The 22,060-nt window shown below is 35.5% G+C and overlaps 1 protein-coding gene across 1 annotated transcript in view; it reads right to left on the bottom strand.

Moving 5' to 3' along the window:
- The window catches only part of ZNF804B (zinc finger protein 804B), a 169,785-nt gene that overhangs the window by 103,515 nt on the left and 44,210 nt on the right, over positions 1 to 22,060 (bottom strand). Inside the window, exons 2-3 of the mRNA XM_039223266.1 lie at positions 8,953 to 9,005; positions 7,379 to 7,522 (exon numbers count right to left, since the gene is read on the bottom strand). Coding sequence (XP_039079197.1) covers positions 7,379 to 7,522; positions 8,953 to 9,005 — 197 coding nt within the window. The remainder of the gene's footprint in view (positions 1 to 7,378; positions 7,523 to 8,952; positions 9,006 to 22,060) is intronic.

The raw sequence follows: 22,060 nt of genomic DNA on the forward strand, positions 1-22,060 counted from the left end.
CCAAAAACACAAACTCAAAAGACATCTGCACTCCCATGTCCATAGAAGCATTATTTATAATAGCCAGGACATGGATATTAAAAATCCATCAGCATTATATAATGGAATATTATTCAGCCATAAAAATGAGAAAATGCTACCATTTGGTATGTGGATGAATCTTGATGGTATTATACTAAGTGAAATAAGCTGGAGTAAGACAATTTTTTAAAAAATCCTAATAAAAAAGATCAGAGTTGTGGTTGCCAAATGTGGAGGGTGGGAGGAGGGGGGATTGGAAGAAGATGATCAAAAGGAACACAACTTCAGTTATGAGGTAATAAGTACTAGAGATGTAATGCACATGATAATTCCAGCTAATACTGCTACATGATACATAGAAAAGTTGTTAAAAATAAATCCTAGGAGTTCTCATCATAAAGCAAAATTTTTTTCCTTTGTAATCATTTCACAATATCTGTAAATCAAACCATCATGCTGTATACCTTCAATTTACACATTAATATCTGTCAGCTATTTCTCACTAAGACTGGATAAAAAAGAGATTCATCAATGGTAGATGAATATACTGATGTAGGACAGAGTGGTATTCACTTACTTATTCCTGTTAAAGCATATTTATGGAATCATTACTATGTGCCACACACAGCTCTACATTTTTGAGAGACAACGATGGATACATGGCCAATAGAACCAACAGCACCTTGCTCTTTGTGGAGCTAATGGAAGGGAAGAGGGAAGAGGACCAAAAAAATAAAAAAGAAAAAAAATTGTTTTTACAGAGTAATAAGCAATGGTGTGCTGATACACCAACACTCTGGAAAAAATCAAACAAAACCTAAGAAGCATTGTTTGTAGTACTTGTGGATTTTGTACCATAAACCATGGCTGATTTCAAGCTACTGAGGGTTGAAAAGCCAACTCACAGAATTCTTATATACTCAATGACTGGCTCTGGAGCGCCAGCAATAAATAAAGTCTGACAACCACTGAGGGCCAACAGAGTACTAAGGTTGGGAGAACTGGCAACTGTCCACTTGAGGTAGAGTTGCAAACGAGAGATTCCCCCCAACCTCCTAGAGAAAGTGACATTGAACTACCACACAAATGACGAGAAGAACCAGGAAGGTTCACATGGAAGAGCATTACAGAGAGATATATTGCAAGGGTCTTAAAGCAGGAAAGCACTTGGCACATTTGAGATACAGAAAGAGCCAGAACATAGATTGTAATTTATTTTTTTAATCAGGAGACAACCTTAAGATCAAAAAGCCTTTTAACCAGGTTGACAGCAACATTTAGGAGAGTTGAATTATGAGCCAGAAGCTAAGATCATCTTTGAGTCTTTTGTACTCTTTTTACTAATGGAGGCTCCAATTACTGCTGGGTAACTGCAAGGGGTGGGGGACAGTGAGGTGTGTATATATACATTTACATATGCATATAAATATTCATATACATATACACATACACATAGCAGAAAGCTGGATTACAGAATGCAAAATATAAACAAAGATAAGTAGTATTTTATTTCACCAGCATATATGTTTCTGAGAATTTTCATTTCAGATACTTAAGTCTACATTTCTTCAACCTTCCTGACCCTACAAATTAACTAGACCTTCAAGGTTTTTTTTGCCTCATTAAGAGGACTAGTAACTTAAGCATACTATGGTGAAATATACCATCAGGCCAATTGGGGCAGTATTTGGAGAAAATTAAATCAATTTGGGGTGCCTGGGTGACTTAGTTGGTTAAATGTCCTACTTCAGCTCAGGTCATGATCTTGTGGTTCATCAGTTCAAGACTCACATTGGGCTCCACGCTGGCGGTGTGGAGCTTGCTTGGGATTCTCTCTCTCAGATTCTCTCTCTCTCTCACTCTTTATCTCTGTTCCTCCCCCATTTGCATTCTCTCTCTCTGTCTCTCTCAAAATAAATAAATAAACAAAAAAAATCAAATTGTAGGAACAAAGCAAGGGGTAATGGGACTGAATTTGTTCAGCAGTTATGGGAGTCTTTTCCTCTTGGAATAAAGACAGCAAAGATGATTCTGTTTTGTTATTTTATCCTGAGCAGGTAGATTTGGAAAGAATCCAAAACAATATTTTAAGAATGAATCAGTTGGAGTTCAGATTCAGGCTTGACAAGTTCTCCTGAGTGAAAATAAATCCAATCGTGAGGCAAATGAAGATTAGGAGGATTAAATGTCACTTGTGGAGGATCTAAAAGTGGATTTGTTTTTTATTATTAAAGATATTTTCATGGGTTATTTGTATGGGGATCAGGCTCCTTTGTTTTTTCTAAATTGAGATGAGCCAGGATATCTCTGGGGCAGGAGAGATTTTTGTTGCATGTGAGGATGTGCAGTTTTCATTTCAGTATTATACACTTGTGGCTGTCTCGAGAATAGAATTATGACTTGTAGATAGTCTCACAATGAATTAGTCATTATTAACATGTTAGCTATATTAATAATTACACTGCTATCTTTATCTAAGTGACTATAATTTGTATATACATTCCAACTGCTTTAGTGGTAATGCTCAACATTTACATAGAATCATAAGAAGTTCAAGGCAATAGTTAAAACAATGGAGTTATTTCCAAAAATGTGAGTTATATTTAGAGTTAGGTTGTCAAAGCTAGAAATTTGTTTTTCCTCTTATTGAATAAATATAAAAAATTCAGTTTTTTTTTTTTACTGATAAGCTATATTTTCCTACCAACTACCTAAGAAAAGTATCTTTAAAAAATTGGTTTAATGTTCATTTATTTTTGAAAGAGAGACAGAGCACCAGTGGGCAAGGGGCAGACAGAGAGGGAGACACAGAATCTGAAGCAGGCTACGGGCTCTGAGCTGTCAGCACAAAGCCTGACTCAGGGCTTGAACTCACAGACCACAAGATCATGACCCGAGCCAAAGTCAAATGTTTAACTGAATGAGCCACCCAGGCACCTCACCTAAGAAAAGTAGCTTAATTTTTTATCAAATTATAAAAAAAATAATATTAAATGTCCAATGGAATTAAATTAAAGCTATGCATCAGGCTATTTTACTTCATTCTTTAAAGTCATATATTGACTTACTTCTCTAGAATTATAACACATCTCTGAATAATATAATCTTTGTAATAAAATACCACATGATATTGCTATTTGGATACAAGACAATATAAAAGCTTTAGAAATCACTTATTCAACTGAAGAAGCCTAGGTAATCATAAAAATTCAGATTACCTTACTTCTAGTTCCAAGCCATTCTATTAATGAGTAACAATTTATCTCCTGTGAATTTAGATTCACTTCAAAGTATACCAAAAAGACCATACTGTTGGAAGTTCAACAGAAGAGGACAGATATTTTTCTGAATCCACATGGAAAATAAAATTATAGAAGCTATTCATATTACTCAGGCCAAAAAATATTCTCAGCCAAATCCTCACCACTATCATTATAATCATCATCACAATCAAGAAGAGCCCTTACTGAAGCAAGAACCAAATAGACATATTTAGCTTTGGAATTTTAAGAAAAAAAATTTTTTTGCATGTTTTACTTTAGTGAATACTTCCTCTTTCTGTATATAAAATTCAGTTTCATTTAAAAGGGAAATTGTAAACTCAGCTTCGCTGAAAATTCAAGCTATTGTCAAAATGTTAGGCTAAAATAAATCTTTAGATAAAAGAATTTCAACATTATGCAACAAAGCAGTCTTACAAGGTCTACAGCACATTTAATTATTCCATTGTTTTCCAAGGGGTGCAGCTTGTACAAAGTTCTACACATTGTTAATAGGTTTTGATCAAAATGAATCTGGAAAATGCTGTTAAATCAGCTCATGAGAGAATGAGATCTCAGCTCTTTGAATATTCATATATAAATTGTCAATCTCTGCTTTAAATATACAGGAGTATATGTTGAAGTACAGCCACGAGATGGGAGGGCATCCCAGGCAGAGGGAAGATTAAGAGCCAAGATGAGCAGGTGGGAAAGCATAAGGCATCTTTTGAGAAACTGTAGGGAAATTCTGGAGTTGCAGGAGATAAATCTGGAAGTGGAAGCCAGAGCCAGACTGTGGACATTTTGAATTGACAGACTAAGTAGTTCAGACTCTTGAAAAAGTCAGTCATCACCCACTGAACGTCGTCATTTAAGAAGATTAATTTGGCCATAAACGGAAAGCCTGGTTCGGAGCAAGGAAAATACTGTAGATGGGGAGTCCAGTTTGAAGGTCCTAGCAAATATTCAAGAGTGAGATTAAATATGACTGGTGAAAAGAGATTGCAGAACAAAGACCGAGAGCAAGCTCTACTGGAAATGAATGAGAGGAATGAGACACAAGAGATTCCCAGGAGACTGACGGTGACTTTAGTGGTCATAGTGAATCTGCTGCAATTTCTCTGTGGACAAGTCTTGCTCTATAATTGCTGCATGTCCTGATGTAGGTTTTCTTTCATAGAAGACCTACTCTTCTTTACTGCACCGTTAACTTCTAGTCATTCTTTATGAATTCTAGCTTGCTTGTCCTCTCTTCTTTTGTAAATCAGTTTTGCATGCGTAGTATCTTAGGTATACAACTGCTAGTACACATAAGGTGTGCGAATGTGTCTGTCTCCCCAGTTGGAATGTTAGCTCCCTGAAGTTAGGGACCAAATTTGTCCATATTCCCAACTAGCACAATAGGACATAACAGAAGCTCAACTCATTTGTTGAAGGAGCATATCTAGGAAAGTTAGAACACTGATAAGCTTAAAGACAGAGAGAAATAGGAGCACAGATGAAATAGAAGGATTGAGGAAAGTTTGTTTTATCAACATATTGGGAAGCCAATGGAAGTAAGAATTAAAGAAACTAATAAAAAGGGAAACTGATCAGGGAGAATTCCAGAGTACAAGGGATGCTGTGGCACGTAGAGCAGGTATGGAGAATTCGTCCTATTAGTAGTCCAATACTGCCTATAGTTTTAAAAAGATGTCCTGTGCCCTTCTATTTCCTCACCTTAGATTCTTCTGTTTCTACTGTCAAGAATGCTATCCTACCTTCAGCCTCAATTTCAGTATCTACTTCTACATGTTTAAAGCACAGATCAAATGTAGCTATACCATGAGAACCTTGTCTGGTTACTTACTTCTCTAAATCATGTATATGTATATGTATATATGTATATGTATGTATATATGTGTGTATATGCGTATATGTATGTAATATGTATGTATGTATCTTACCTGAAGACCACCTACATAAAATCCTCTGGGAGTGAGGCTTATGGGGAATTTCTCTTTATAGACATATTCCATTTAATAAATGATGAATGGATGACAGAATTAGAATAATCATTTCACAACTCTAAATGAAGTAACAGATTTAAGCAAATGATCATCTATGGCTACAAAAAGCATTAGTGGAAAAAAGTAAGGTACTTAGTGATGGATGGATCAAACAGGTAGTATCTAAACCCATTTCTCAAACTGAAAGTCATAAAAATAGAAACAAGTAGATATCATATGCCTCTTTACAGAAGGATACAATGTGCCTTCTATTTATGCCAAGAGAAAAAGTAGGAACTTGAACTTGTCCAGATCTTTATATGTAACACTTTAGAAGAAATACAGAAGACAGAGAAAATGAGAAAAGACAGTACTGGATTACATTTAGCAAAATCTGAAAATGTCTCCTTTTTCAGTAGATAAATTGCAAGAAGTAAAATGTAAATAGGGAATGAAAAACCCATAGTTAAGAAACTTTAGGACTTTAAGAAACTGAAAGATGTGTCACCTAAAAGTATTGATGTGTGTGTGTGTGTGTGTGTGTGTGTGTGTGTGTGTGCGCGCGCGCACAAGTGGGGGAGGGGCAGAAGAGGAAGACAGAATCGTAAATAGGCTCCATGCCCAGCATGGGGCTTGATCACAATCAGTAGACCCTGAGATCATGACCCGAGCTGAAATCAAGAGTCAGTAACTTAATGGACTGAGCCACCTAGGTACTCCAGTTATGGATATTTTGCATCCTTATTTCAGTAAACACAAATTTAAAAATCATTTATGTGACAAGAAACAAGATTACTAACTAATATTAAGATATTGCTGCTACTTTTTAGGTACGACAATGGATATGCTGTTTAAGCACCATTATACATCTTGAAATATTTTCAGATGAAATAATATGACTTGTGTATTTTGCTTTACAATAATACACAGTGTTGGCAGGTGAGGGGTGGGTGAGTGGTGGTGGTATAAAAGGAAACAAGATTGCAGTTGGAGTTGGACGTAGTTCAACATAGTTCATTTTTAAGTATGTTTGAAATTTTCCATTTTAATCATTTTAAGATGCAAGTTCCTGGGCCCCACTCAGAATTACTGAATCAGAATACTTGAAGGAGAATCTAGTGATTCTCCTTCAAGTATTCCAAAGTGATTATTATGCACACTAAGATTTGGGAATCACAGTCCTAAAACAATTTATCCCATGTCCTTGTTCTTGTCTGAGAAATACAATAAATTATGGATATATGCCACATCTTTAAAGATAGAAACTGAACCTTGCATTCCTCAAAGCCAAATATTTTTTATGCACTCAGTAAATACTAGGGATGTTAGTCAAAATTTTTATTGTTGTTTAGTCTGAATAAATATTTTAGGTCTAGATTATACAAGAGTTCCCCACACATTCCAAGATATCAGAACCATTTGGCATCAGGAGTGTGCACCTGAGAGATGGAAATAGAGGATAATAACAGCCATGTATAGAATATGTAAACTGATACTGTATATATATATATATATATATATATATATATATACATATATATGTGTGTGTGTATATATATATATAGCCTTCTAAGAAAAAAAATGAAATGTTTCTATCTGAATTACTTCTCCAGCCTCTTTGAGTTTTTGTTTATTTGTTTGCAATGGTCCATTTATTAAGCAACCACTTTGACTCTCCTGAGAGGGTATTCTTTGGAAAATGTTACCTTTTAATGAGAATTGTTTTCCTACAGTGCTAGTTTTTGCTAAACCTCAGAAGTGTTGAAAGAACCCTATATTAGATTCTGTCCAGTGCTCTGTTTTTGCCACTGACTAGTTAAGTGGTTTGAATAGGTCACTCTTTTTACGGGGTTCTGTTTTCCCCATATGTGTAATTCTAAAATAAATATCAGTCTGCTTTTAGATCATCTTTAAATTCACCTACAGTTTTATGTGACTTCTAGGGAAAAAAAAATATTTCACCTAACATTTAAACAGAAAACAACCTTTCATGAAAAAAAAATAGACTCACCTCAGCATTTAGATGACAATAACTAAAGCTAAATACATACAATCTGTTCTGAAGGTACAATTCTAGGAATAAGAAAGATTTTTCCCACTTGGGCTTACCTGCTTATGAGCGTGATCGTAAGAATTAATATGATTGTCAAATTCCTGGTGCTTGTGATACTGCTTGTCACATAATTCACAATAAAAGTTTGCCTTTACATCTTCCAGGGCCTTTGCTGTAGACTTCTCCTTTTCTGGAAAATCCTTTAAAGAAGGCAAAAATATTGGTTATATTTCTCTCTCATAGCATAACCAGATCTCACATTAATCAACTTGCTATTTAAATTTACTGTGACTCAAAGAATATGGTGAGGCTTGTTATTTTTATTTTTATTTTTATTTTTTTGGAATTCATGGCATTATGGAAATAACTTTCAACTCAGTCTCATTCCTAAGTTATCAACAAACACAGAATGAACTTCCCCAAAGAAGCCCACAGTTGCATCCTGGTCATTCTCTTTCTTGTCACCCATTTCCAGGTTGGTTCTGCTGACTCACCTGACTGAAAAACTCACCACCATTTCCTCTGCCAATCCAATGGCTGATTTCAAACACAAGCCGCCACTATGTCCTTGCAGCACCCATTACTACAAGGCCTCTCTACTATAATATTTTATTGGGACATTCATTACATTGTTTTATATCATTCACTTACTGCTTCATGTATTTTAGCCTCACTGAACCTGTCAGGGCTGGGACTTGCTATTCTCTGCATACAGTGCCTATTCCCACCTTGTCAAATTGATGAGCTCCTACTCTGTTCCCAACACCCAGCTCTTTTGTCCCTCTGGAATGCTTTCCTATAGCTAAATCGGAAGGACAAAGCCTCCATTTCATTGCTTGTTACCAAACATATCCATGAACATTCATAAACATTTCTTCTTCTGATATTACCCCTTACATTTCTGTGTTTCACACAATTCCGTCTTCAGCTACTGATCTAGCCATTCCATAGTCTCTGTGGGTGACCTCCACTCATACTATAGCTAGAGTCATATTTATCTGCAGTCTCTAACTCTAGGCTAAGCTTCTCCTACAACAGACATTGCCAATGGGTTCAACACATATTTTACAAAACTATTACTTTATAATTTTGACTATGCTCTATCACAAACAGAGTTTTGGCCACATCACTACCCTGTTTAAAATCCTCTGAGCATAGAGAATATAGTCAGTGGTATTGTAACAGATTGCATGGTGACACATGGTAGCTATACTTGCGGTGAGCATATACAGAGAGTTGTTCAATCATGCTGTACACCTGAAACTATCACAGTGTCAGGTGAAAATTACACTTCAATTTAAGAAGTATAATAATACAATCCTCTTGAATTCTCTTATTGCCGATAGATTGATAGTGATGAATGCTTATTGAGCATAAGCTATGTGCCATGTAGTAAGCTAAGTATGTGGTGAATTATCTCACTTAATCCTCACACCAACCCTATAAAAATAAGTTCTATTTTAATCTACACTTGACAGATGTATCAACCAGCACTTAGAATCACACTAAGTAAGTAGAGAGGAGATTTGAATTCAAATAATTTATGCCTCTCTCCCTCGTTAATAAACAAGATGTTTGCCATCTCCCTCAAGGCCAGTCCTCTTGATGTACCATCCAAGCTCCTTCCTACCTCATCAGTGTCATATTGCATGAACCCAAGCTCCTGTATTACCCCCTTTAATTCTATAATCAGACCAAGTCACATGATATTAAATTATCTGCTTTCATGTCTATGCCCATACATCCTTTGAGGGCAGAAACTGTTTTATTCAATTTTGTGTCCACAATGCCAAACACTGTCTAGCCCAGAGTTAACTAGTATGCATTACATAAGTTAATGGATGGTAGTAGTTTCCATATTCATGCTTCCTGCCATGCCGCAAAGGCCTCTATTATCCCAGTGCCTAAATAAAAGAATGACTGGCACATAGAGGGTACCAAATAAATACATATAAAGAATATAGAAACAGGGGGTGCTAGGGTGGCTCAGTCAGTTAAGTGTCTACCTTTGGCTCAGGTCATGATCTCTCAGTTTGTGAGCTCAAGCCCCACATTGGGCTCTCCGCTGTCAGTGTAGAGCCTGATTCAAATTCTCTGTTCCTCTCTCTTTCTGCCCCTGTCACACTCTTACACACACTCTCTCTCTTAAAAATAAATAAATAAACTTTAAAAAAAGAATGAAGAGACAAAATAAAGGATGAGTTTTAGTTCTGTTTCTCTAAAATGACTAACCCTGTATAGAAAGAAATCAGGCCATAAACCTGAATCACAGGACCATTGCTGACCAGGTAAGAAAGCAAACACAGGGAATGCAGGCAGATTGTCACAGCATTGGGCAAAGTGATGGAGCAATGAATTTAGACACAGGGACATAATGATTCAAGCCCAAATATAAGAGGCTAACACAACATGGCACAAAAGCAAGCAGAACAAAAGTACCATTAGCAAACAACAAAACTAGACCAAATATCTGGACTATCAATGTAAGAGAATTAAAGTAGCAATTTGGTTACATTCTAGGCTAATGGGGGATATGAAAACTACTGACAGGAAGTATCCAGTAATGAGAACATGGACTTCAATTTCAGGACAAATACCCAGTTGCTCAAAGAATTGAAATAATGGCTTGTTAATGTAGTCACTTGAGAATTGAGACAGAGGTTTAACATTGAGTTAGAGCTCAGTCTTTTGAACTAGGCTTACAGTTAGAGGCAACCATTATTTCTCATCCCATCTTTCTCCAAGGATCATTTTACGTGTCCTTTACATGACCTGTCTAATTTCAAAGACTGGGACTAGAGACTACTTAGGTTTACTCACAGTTTTTCTTATACTATCATGACATTAGAATAACAGCCTTAGAAATGTCACCCTGTGCCTTGGACATGGAAAACCTCTGCCTCAGTGCCCAGAAGTGCCTTACCTTCAATAACTGGAGGTGGGTGACAATTGAGAATTCGGGGGAGCTAAAAATATGCTCTCATGTTATTCTTGATTATGTGGAAGATTTTTTAAATGTTTATTTATTTTTAAGAGACAGAGCATGAACAGGGGAGGGGCAGAGAGAAAGAGGGAGACACAGAATCTACAGCAGGCTCCAGGCTGTCAGCACAAAGCCTGATGTGGGGCTCAAACCATGAACCATGAAATCATGATGACCGGAGTCAAAGGCAGACCCTTAACTGACTGAGCCACCCAAGTGCCCCTATGTGGAAGATTTTATAACAACAGCTCAATGACTAGGGGTGAGGCTTCTGCAGTTACTCTTGGTATCCTCATCTACACAGCATTTATTTCTAAAAACCCTTTAATTATGACATTAAATGAATTTCAGTGCAAAATTTTGTAATTATAAGAGAGATCTACCAACATTTTAGCCATTTCCTGTGAATATTCACATTTCACTATCATCAGACTAAATTGCATACCCCATTTCTTGCTTCATTTCTCTTGCCATGAAATAGTGCTGCTATCCCCATCTTCCTTCCTTGTAAGGGATTAATGATATTTCCCAGTGCATATTCTAGTTCCCTTATTAAGAGAGGAGGAATACACACGCGGGATATAAATACCATTAGCATAGCACAGAGTTCACAATCCAGAGTGTCTATCAAATCCAGAAGTAAGAGCATAAACTTAACAACAAGTGATTGGGGGTCAGAAGTGGGGAAGCTGAGACCTGAGAAGGTAAATCTCAGGCATAGGAGAATATAAGCCAAGAGTTGGATAGGACTAGAGGAATAACAGAGGAAAAGAAAAAATTAAGGTTTATTATGCATCTTTGGCAAAATTGGAAACTGGTTGGTACTAGAGCTTACTTTTAGTAAAAGAACCATAATCCAGTGGCCCATGATATGACCCAGTGTGAGGTGGGCCTGTTCTCTAGTGTGAAGTTGAATTGTCCATGGAGAAGTAGCAGAGTTGGTCTAGCTGTATGTACCAGAAGACTGGAGGGCAAGGGCTCAGACTAGTAGACTAGTAAGGAAAGTATCACATAATCTAAATCTAACAGCTAGAAGAGGCAACTGATGTTCAGAAACTTCATTAGTTCTAGAAAATCAAGCAATGGTAAAGCAGGGTACATTTTCCACTGTCTCATGCTACTTCATCCATCCAGTCATTCAGCCAGCCATCTAACCACACACTCATCTGACTAATAACTAAGTAGTTATATGTTCAAGAATTGTTAAAAAAATAGAACTTCCCTATGATCCATTAATCATCCGAGCTGGTATATACCCCTAAAATAAAAAAGTACTGAGTCAAAGGATACAGACATTATTGTAACATTTACAATGCATGCTATGTTTATTGCAGCATTATTTACAATAGCAAAATTATATAAGCACCCCAGGTATCTATGGACAGATTAGTGGATAAATAAGATTCATACATACATACATATATATACATATGCATACATAAACCACACACGTGCATACATACATACACACGTACATACATATAAATATATAATGGAATATTATTCAGTCATAAAAAAGGGCATGTTGCCATTTGTGACCATGTGGATGGAACTAAAGAGTATAATGCTAAGCTAAGTAAGTTTATCAGAGAAAGACAAATACCATAAGATTTCACTTATATGGTATTTAAGAAACAAAACAAATGAACAAAGGAAAAGGAGACAAACCAAGAAACAGACTCTTGACTATAGAGAATACACAAAAGGTTACCAGACAGGAGGTTGGTGGAGAGATAGGTGAAATAGGTGAAAAGGATTCAAGAGTACTCTTGTCATGATGAGCATTGAGTAATGTATAAATTGTTGGGTCACTATATTGTGCACCTGAAACTAATACAAAACTGTATGTTAACTATGCTGGAATTAGTAAATTAAAAGCACGTAATTCTATTATTGACTTACTAGTTATTCAAAGTTCTCTTTCACGCTTTGCCTAAAAGGAGGTTTTGGAAGCTTATTTTTTTAAAAAAAAGTAATATTTATGAAGCAAAAGAAAGCCTCATGTTAACCATTCTCAATGATTCATTAAAAGGTTGAAAAAGAATTATGAATTGAATATGACAGTTATCTTAACAAGAGTCATTTTTAAAACATTAGGTATTGCCATTGGGCATTTTATGTTTCAGCTCAATAAGAATTCTGTAGTAATTAATTACTTTTAATAATTAATACTTTGGGTGCACGGAGAGAAAATGTACTTTTTCACACAAAAATTTACATTCATGCAAATAACAGGTACATCTGTAATGTTGCAAGAATTCTGACTAGAGTAATGCTTTTAATTGGAAGTATGGATGTTTTGCTACAAATTATTTTATTATTGTAATGATGATCACACAGTAACACCCACTGAGCATTCATGGTATAAACCAGAAATCTGCTAAGCACTTCACACTTGTTAACTCCCTTAATCTTCACAATAACCTGATGAAGTATTATCTATTATTACTCCATTTAATGATATGGAAGACAAGGCACAAGCATGTTTAGAAACTTGTTAAACACTGAAAAGCAGAGATTGGATTAAGAATCAGATCTGCCTAGTTTCAGGGCTATTAATCACCATGCTAAAGGCTGCCTCAATTACTTAGGCTTTATCCAAATACCACAAGTTTTCAAGCTGCCTCTGGTAACATTTTGTGGATTTGGGATGATACCAAGGCCCTAGATCCCAGAGAGAGTAAGAGGAGTAATTATAATTTTAAAAACCTATTAAGTTCTTGAAGCTGAGAGATAGGCACGAGGAAAATACAAAGTGGTAGGTAGTCTTGTTTCTACTGGTTGTGAATATGTGCCCTGATTATTAAAAAGGAAACGAAAAAATCAATTGCTGCTCTTCATATCTCCTTGATGGTTAATACCAGCTCAGAGCTTTGAGGATTGAATTCATATTCTTTGTATGAAAGATCACATTTGACCTTTCACTGTTATGTGTAAGAGATTGCTTTAAGAATTCTAATATTCTCTAACCTGTTCTATTATATTGTCCCCAAATAAGATCCTGCTTCAAAGACAGTGCATTCCCCTCTTCTGATCAAGTGGCTGTCATGGATTCAGAAAACTCTCTTAGTCCCCATTGTCTTCCTGAATCTTTGTAACAGACTGGATAATGGAAGACTCACTGTAGAGGGTTTTATTCATTTATTCATTTATTTTATTTTTGTGATAGGGAAAAAAATTATTCCTTGGAGGCTGACTAGCTTGAATCTCAGCCTCTCTCTTATAGAAGTTTCAGTTATTTCAGTATAAATTAAGGGGAGTAATGAGTAGCTTGCAGGACTGCTGCGAGTATAAAATGAGTTTATTTTTAAGGAAGCACTTAGCATAGTGCATGGTAAAAGTAGAACCTGATGTCTAGAAACTGTGTGTATATGTATACATGAATGCATTATTGCATGCATGTGACACTAGGACGTTATTTAAAAAGCCTCCATTCTCTCATGAGTCTACAAAGCAACTTTAATTTTCTGATGGAAATTTGAGCAAGTGAGAGGAGCCATCTCAGTCTCACTCGACCATCTTATATGAAAGCACAATCAGTTCATGCTAGCCAATGCACATTTGGTTGATGCAATTAGGAGATTCAGACATTTTTATCTCATGATGATCATTTAAATTTTGGACTACTTTGGAATACCACACATAGTCAAGAGATCCTCATATGTGCTCATAATTGAGCATTAATATTACTAATAATGATATTCCTAAAGATGTCATAACTTCTTTTATAAAAAGGATGGTCTTTGCATTATATAGCATCTACCATGGCATTTGTTACTTAGAAAAACTCAATAAATACTTATTGAATAAGTAAAACTCATGGATTAAAAGGCAGAGAATTGTATTCCCACTACATAATAGATAGTGTGGCCTGCTCTGACAATGTAAGTCCTATCATGGAGAATGAAACTGTTGAAATGATGGCAGATGGGTATAGTTCTAAATACATGGAACTTTTAGGTATTTAGAACAATATATATATATATATATTTAAATGTAGAGTCTGAGGTCTAAGGAACTCAGTGAAGAATTATCCTAAAGCAAGGAAGGGTACTCCTACACATAGATTCACAACCAGAACTACAGGTTCTTGACTTTCAGTATTTGTCCCATCTTCCATAATCAACTATTCTCTTTACAATTCATTAAGAATCTGGTCATGGGTTACCAAACTTGGACTAGAAAATGATCAGAGTTACAGTGCTTTCTATCAGTGCTCAGGTAGGTGTGATGTCAGCCACTTCCTAGATTTGAAAGAGAGCTTTTCCCTTCTTATTAATAATTCATTTATGGTACCCAGATTAGAAAATGAGTACAACCACATTAAATATATGAATTTTTTGCCTCTGGGTAGCAAGTTTTGGAGACAGTTTGGCATCATTTCTAATTTGGAAAGAAATGACAAATTTCTGACTTACTGGCAAAATGGCAGAGTGAAGATTGCATTTCTGATCATGAAGTAACAATTAAATACTTAGAGTTTGCTTGTATAACTGCTTATTTTGGGAAAGCTTCCTAATTGGCTACACTTGAACAGAGACTATTTTTGAAAAATACATGCATTTCTATTAGAACCACTGTTCATCAGTATTCTACACCACAAACTACATCTTCCTCAGCATAAATTAATATACAGTTCTTCTACCAGAAAAACAATTTAGAAAGAGAGTAGAGCAGTCTTGGATGTACCGTAAGATAATCATAACAGTAGCTATTGCTTCATTGCTTACCTATGCTTCTCTGCCAAGAAGGCAAAAAGGGGGCAGGTATAATTTCCAGATTGCTTATCGATTGAATACAGATGCTACAATGCACCTGTTTTAAAGGTCATGAAATGGTTTGTAGAGGTTTTTAACAACTGATTAAATAGTAAAATATACATAAACTGATGAGCCTTGCTGGACACGATAAAATGTAAGGACTACCAAACAGTATACGTCGGCTGGGGAGAAAAAAAGGGTCCATGAAAAGATAAGTAAATTAACCCAGGGTCAGGGAAGTGGTTGAATCCATTAAATAGAAGTCCTTGGCCTACTAATAATGTATGAATGCATAAATATAGTGAGTGAATAAATACATTTGAATTCTCTTTCACTTTTTGTCTTGGTGTGTATTGTGGTACAAGGAAGAGAAGTGGAATGCTGAACTGTGTACGGTGGTATCTAAACCCATATATCTGTACAATTCAAGAGTGAACCCCAATATAAACTACAGACTTTGGCTAATAACAATGTATCAATATCAGTTTATCAGTTGTATCACATTAATTCACCACACAAATGCAAAATATCAATAATAAGGGATATTAAGTGTAAGAGTTGAGTAGATAATATGGGAATTCTTTGTGCTTTCTGTCCACTGTTTCTGTAAACCTAAAACTGCTCTTGAAAAGGTTGTCTCTTATTTAGAAAAAAAAAGTAGAACTAAACCACATTTTAATAGTCCTAGTTTCATTGAACTCAAAGAAAAACAATGTAGAGTGTAAAAATAATCTAATCAATGCTATATTATGTATATAGCTGAGTTTGAGGTGTGCCATGTGACAAATGAGAACTTTTTTGTATGGAGTAATCTTGAGATTCCCAGTTTCTCTCTGTCATTTTCTCTGAGACAAAGAGTAGCCCTCACCAACCTTCAAGAAAAGCAGGATCTCCTGGCAGACCATACTTACAGTCATTAGATCTACTGGAAGATCAAGGGCAAACTTTCTACATTTGAAAGAAAGATCCTAAAATGTGTCTATTGTGTGGGTGTGTAGAACATGATAAGAAAAGGAATTTTCTTCCTCAAGACTGACAATACTGTCCCACTTATAAAAGTAGTAATTACTACCCCATCAATTCAACCCACAGATATGTATAACTGTAATGAATATAGACATATTGCATTCGTCTAAATTGAATACATTTAAATGAATACATCCATTGTGCATTAGACAGAAAGTACCTTCATTTAGCCATTACTCCTGCTGTAACTAGTTATTGTAAAAATGCAATTAATAGTGTCTGACATTTCATTTTCTAACATAAGAGAAATCAATGAAAAATGTCAGGTATCTAAGTTTTCTAGAAAGTTGCAAGTGATGCCTGCTCAATTACAAGACTTTTTTAAATTCAATATTTCTAGCAGTTATTTAGTGGAGAAATGGTCATTAAGAGCTACTGATCTAGACATTCTTTCACCTTTGCTTGGGAACTGGCTTGCAAGTATGTTCCCTTAAATAGATTCCGGTGATTGTCAAGTAAATTCTCATTCCCATGTCTTCATAGGTTGTTCTGGTACTAATCTATTCAGTCCTAAAAAACTGTGTTTACATTCTACATGTGCTAAAAACAGGCCCAGGAACCGCTGAAGTGATATGAAAAGAGTATAGTGTCAGTGACTTTGCTTTTAAGGACATGCAAACCAGATATATGCCAAAACTCCAAGAGCATTTTCTGTTTTCCTGAATGTCTGCTATCATGCCTGGTAAAAAGTCTACTACATTTGGTTTACTCGTTCTATAACCAGGGATGTTTAAAAAGTGATTGTGCTCACAAAGGCACAGCATTATTTCAAACTGGCTGCTTCAGGCTTCTATCTATTGCCATTCTAATTGGTAATTTACTTTCAAACTTAGAGAAAACCAGCTATTGTGAAAGAAGTATGCTATATAGAAGCTCTGTGACTCAGATCTTGAAATATTAAGTGCAACTTGGGAAAATGTGTCAAAGTAAGGAAAACCTATTAAAAGGCTAGCTTGAGAAAATGGCATTCACATGGGCTAAAAGAAATGCTATAAACTAGATTATGTTCATTTCAAGATCATGAAATGATGTACAAAAGGTTGGTTTCACTGTCATATAATTTGGAAGAAATATCTGTCACTTACATTTTGTCTATTTATTATTAGTCTCACAGAACTTTGCAAAATATAGTTTAGCAACTTCAGAAACCCCTAAAAAGGAAGTCTGTAATCCAGTTTTATGGTTACACACTTGCTTTTTGAAAACAAACTTAAAACACTTGTCAGTTGAAGTCATAAAGCCTGATTATCAACTGGAAATTGTGGCCAAAGTCAATTTGTGTCCTAATGGTAGTACCAATGATACATCCCACCCACACTGTGGCCAATAGACTATAGTTGTTGCAAATTTTCACAGTTGCTTGAACACTTGGAGGATCCATACTTGTTAACACCAGTACCAATTTAATAAGCCATATAGCTGTGCTCCAATCTATAGTGTGTTTGTATGTGTGTGCATAAAAAGAGACTAGCTACAATAAAATAGAAGTTGTGGGTCCACTGTAAAAGAAGGGGAATAGAAAAGTTAGCGTCCTTATAGAAGCATATAATTGGGAGGAACTTTAGAAATTCTTCTCCACATAAAGAAAATTAATCCAGAAGTTTTACGGTTTGCCCAGGCTGATGTAGGATAAGTAGCAGATTCAGGATGGGAATTCAAGTTCTTGACTTTTATCTCTGAGACCAATGGTAGAGTAATTAATTCTATTTCTTCACTTGGAAAATGAGATAGTCCTAAGGGACTATATTTTTGTGTCTCTGAAACTCAAGAAGTATGAATGAATATTCAGAGTTTTAAGCTGATATAGATGTAGATATAGATACAGATATTCCCTTTCTTTTCTTAAACCACGCAATCAAAATCTACTTAAGAACATACTTAGAGGATTATGTTCTTGCTCTCGTGATGCCAGAAATAGAAAAATTTCCATTTTAAACAATCTCCTACAGAAGGAGAATCGCCCTCAAATATAGGACCCCCCTTCCCTTTATTCCTTTGAGCTATAAAAATATTTAGAGCTTTATGAATCCATAGATTGTTATAGTTATCTGGGATTGAACACTGAATTTAGCCAATACTAAAGAATGGGCCTAGAAAGGAGGAAGTTACCATCTTTTCTGATATTGGAGGAGTATCTGAGATGAAAAAAAAGGAAAAAGCAAAAAACAAAAGAACTCATACCTCACCTTTTTTTTTTTTTTTTTTTTAACTTTTCTATGCTGCCCTTGAAGGAGTTTGGTACAGGGTAGGGATTTAGTTGTGCTATGAAGGTTTGAATTAGTTACAGTGCTATTCCACTGTGCAAGATAATGTAACACACAATTCCTGTTTTTAAAGACTCTCAGACCGCCTGCAGGGATAGAATTAATTCACAAATTGCAAGCCAAAACATAAAGGGATATATAATCATTTGGCGGGGATTTAAAGTGCTATGTGTATGTAGAGAAGGGAAATAGCCATGCTGTTTGTAATGTGCCTACATATCTAAGCAGAATAAGGCTATTATGATAGAATTTTATGATGAGTTTAAATTAATAGTCTTGGATTTGACTTTTACATATAAAAATGAATAATATTTGATGAGCTCTTTGATTCTGGAGTTTAAGAAAGTACCTAAGTATTGCTGAGAATGAATGAACCTACATTTTGTGATGTGAATAATGCAGATTTTACTCTGTGTACTAATAAACAAGAAGCCACACAAACTTTAGGGATGCTGTGACTCCTATCCCCCACTTCCTCTTCTATTCCAGTGGGTATTAATTCTGATCAGTAGCTAAGACAGGAATGATGCTCCTGTTTATACTGTTCTTCTGTACACTGCTTGTGATTTTCCAGGACATCTCTCTTGGACTTTCTGCTTCTTATTTCAGAGTCTTTACACAAAGTCTGAGTTCACTTTGAATGCCCAAAACACAATGAAGTGATCTAAAAAACTGATTCCTATAGAATGCTTTCCCTCTATCCATTATGTCACAGAAAATCCTGACTGTCTGCTATCTGCCTAAATACTCTGGAATCTGTATCCTTATTAATGGCTGCATTTATCAGCAAATCTCTATTCTGTATAAGCTGCAGTGGTGGCAGATGACATTTATACCCCTTTTAGTAGAAACAAGTCTCTTCTACAATATAAAGAGAAAAGAGAGCCTTCACTGGTAAGAAACAACTTCCAAAAAATAAATACATTAGGCATTCCCTAGGAGAAACAGCATAAGCTTAGGCAAGAGCATCCCTCTTCATTTAGTGCATGACCAAATATCACATGGCTTTATGACTTTACTTTGGATTTCCCTGTTGGGTAGAATGCCAAGAGACAGAAAAAAAGAATCAATAGTAAAACCTGCATGAGGAAAATGGACAAAGACACAGAAGAAGAAAAAGAGACACATGGGGTAAATAGAAGAGCCCATATTCTCTCACAGAGGAGTAGAATACAAGGTTAATGAAAAGCAAAGAACCAGATCTGTGGCATTGAAAATTAGAATTTTAACATAATATATTGGAAGGGATAAGTCCTAAATATTTTCCTTAGTTCTAGGTAATTCTTTTAGCCAAAAGCTATTTGTGGGGTGTATGGTGTATATAGCTCTTCTAGGATGTCTATGATTTGAAATTTATTTGTGGAGACCTGAAAGTATAGGAAGGTCAACAATATTTATATTTCATATGAACCACCTTGACCTTGACATTCTCAGACTGACCAAGTTCTGATCAGTGTTCCTCAAAAGGAAATCTTTTATCATGGGATGTTTTAAAGGAGTCCAGACATCATGTACTAAATTTGTCTCAGTTGGAAAGTTAAAGACCAGGACAGGAATTCAAGGATTCAAATAAGTATTTATTAAGTTCTTACTGTGTTGGTATTGCTGTGTTAGGTGCTGCAGGAACTGTATAAAACTCAAAAGGTATTAGCTCTACCCTAAGAGAATGTATAGTTAGCCAATGGAGGCAATATATGATGGAAATAAGAAAGTACTTTGCATAAAAAAGAGTAAGAGCATTTAGGAGATAGAGATTGGGGTATGAATCTGAAGCCTAACTGAACCTTTGTAAACTCCAAGGCCCTTCATTGAATTATCAAACTTCCATAAAACAAGAATAAAAATGTCATTCTCACAGGATGATTGTAACAACTAAACAAGTTCAAACATAAAAAGCACCTAACATTATGCATAACATAACTAACACATCTAGGCACTATGCATAACTATGGATAGATGGAGAAAGTTATAGACGTATGTGTCTATTTAAAATAAATATAATCTTAAATGTGGAGGAAGTGGGCAAAATGGAAAGACAGAGCAGGAATGGTGTCTAGGAAGGCTGTTTTGAAACTATTTATTAAAAATGGAGGAGGCAATATGTCCTTGTGATTAGGAGTATAGTTCTGTATTGGGCAGCCTGAGTACAAATCAAAGCTCTATTCTTCACGTGTGTAGGGCACTCATCAATTCCAAATGCGTGTGTGCCTTCAACTGTAAAACAGGAGTGAGAGATAACAGTAACTAACCCATGGGGCCACTGAACTAATTATGAAAACAAATCAAATGAAATACTTGGCACAGTACCAGCTTCATGTTGCTATTTGTTTATATTTCCTAGGCTTGGGAGTTTGTTTTCCATTGTGTTTTTACAGAGTTTAACAGCAAATGGAAAAACATAGCATTGGATTTGCATGTGATATACTGTGCTAGTTAAGGACAAACAATGGGCTGATTAGAGTACAAGTGTTTGGGCTGGGAAAGGAGACTGGGGGAGAGTCCTTGAGGACTGCGCCAAAAAATACTGGCTCCAGTAGGGATGGAGAACCACATCTACCATAACCAACACCCAAACAATCTAAGTAAAGAATAGGCCCATAAAGTTCAATAAAAAGAATTTCTTCCCACAGGGAAGAGATGTGGTTATCTGTACCCGACTGAGTGATGTACTGTGTAGATGACAAGTTTTTCTTCCTATGGGACTTGTCTTTATGTTGCAAACTAAAGAGAAAAATTTCAATGCAAAAACAAGCGGAAGCTTCAGTCAGCCACTTAATCATGCTCCTATGAGAACACTAGTGCCCTTTATTGCTGACTCTTTTATTTCCAAACTCCCCATGGCGCCATATTCCAGATAAGTTACTTGTTAGAAATAATGTTCTTTGCATTAAACATACATTTTCCTTTCTGTAAATAGGTGCTGCTTTCTACTACAGATGGTGAGCTGAGCTGGCTTCCTGACCTGGCCTTTTGCTACTGTCTTTTGGATTTCTGCCTTTGGCACAAGGACAGATGGACTAAATTTTTTATGTACTTTTTTGTTTGCTATTGAAAAAAGCTTTAGTTATTTTCTGTTACAGTTCTTTTACTCTATAAAAATTATAACTTGAAAGTTTATCAATTTATAACATATAGGTATCTACCTCTCAGATAAACAGTAAGTAATATTCACTCATTCTGCAATGGCATGTTTTGACTTCTCCATTTATGTGAATATTCCTTATGTCTCACGACAAATGATCTCAAGGTCACTTTACTTTTTATTTAGTATCAAGCATGTGATACCTTACATTATTTTTCATTAATTGCAACATGACCTATTGTTCTATATTTTCATTATATAGTCAGGCTGTCCAGACTCAGACCAATTATTTTATTTCTTCAGCAAAACTTTCAAAATGCCTTATGTGTGTATATGTTTTTGTGATAGTATTTCCATAAAATACTTCCATCAGCCTTAAATCAACTCATTATTTGATAAGCTAGTATTATAATCAAACATGAATTTGTAAAGTTTTATTAATCTGCTGATTTTGTCAATTCATCTGCGGTACATTTAGTTAACATTTTCATGAAAACTTGGATAGTCTAAGGTCAGTGTTCTATTTATCAGTCTTTAATTTCCACATCTGTATGTTGAAACACACCAATAAGAAGTCATTATTTTACAAGATGTTTAGCAACATCTAGGCATTCAATTTGCTA

This window comes from Hyaena hyaena, unplaced genomic scaffold, assembly GCF_003009895.1.
Source record: "Hyaena hyaena isolate Hyena2069 unplaced genomic scaffold, ASM300989v1 scaffold_1309, whole genome shotgun sequence".
Classification (NCBI taxonomy): Eukaryota; Metazoa; Chordata; class Mammalia; order Carnivora; family Hyaenidae; genus Hyaena; species Hyaena hyaena.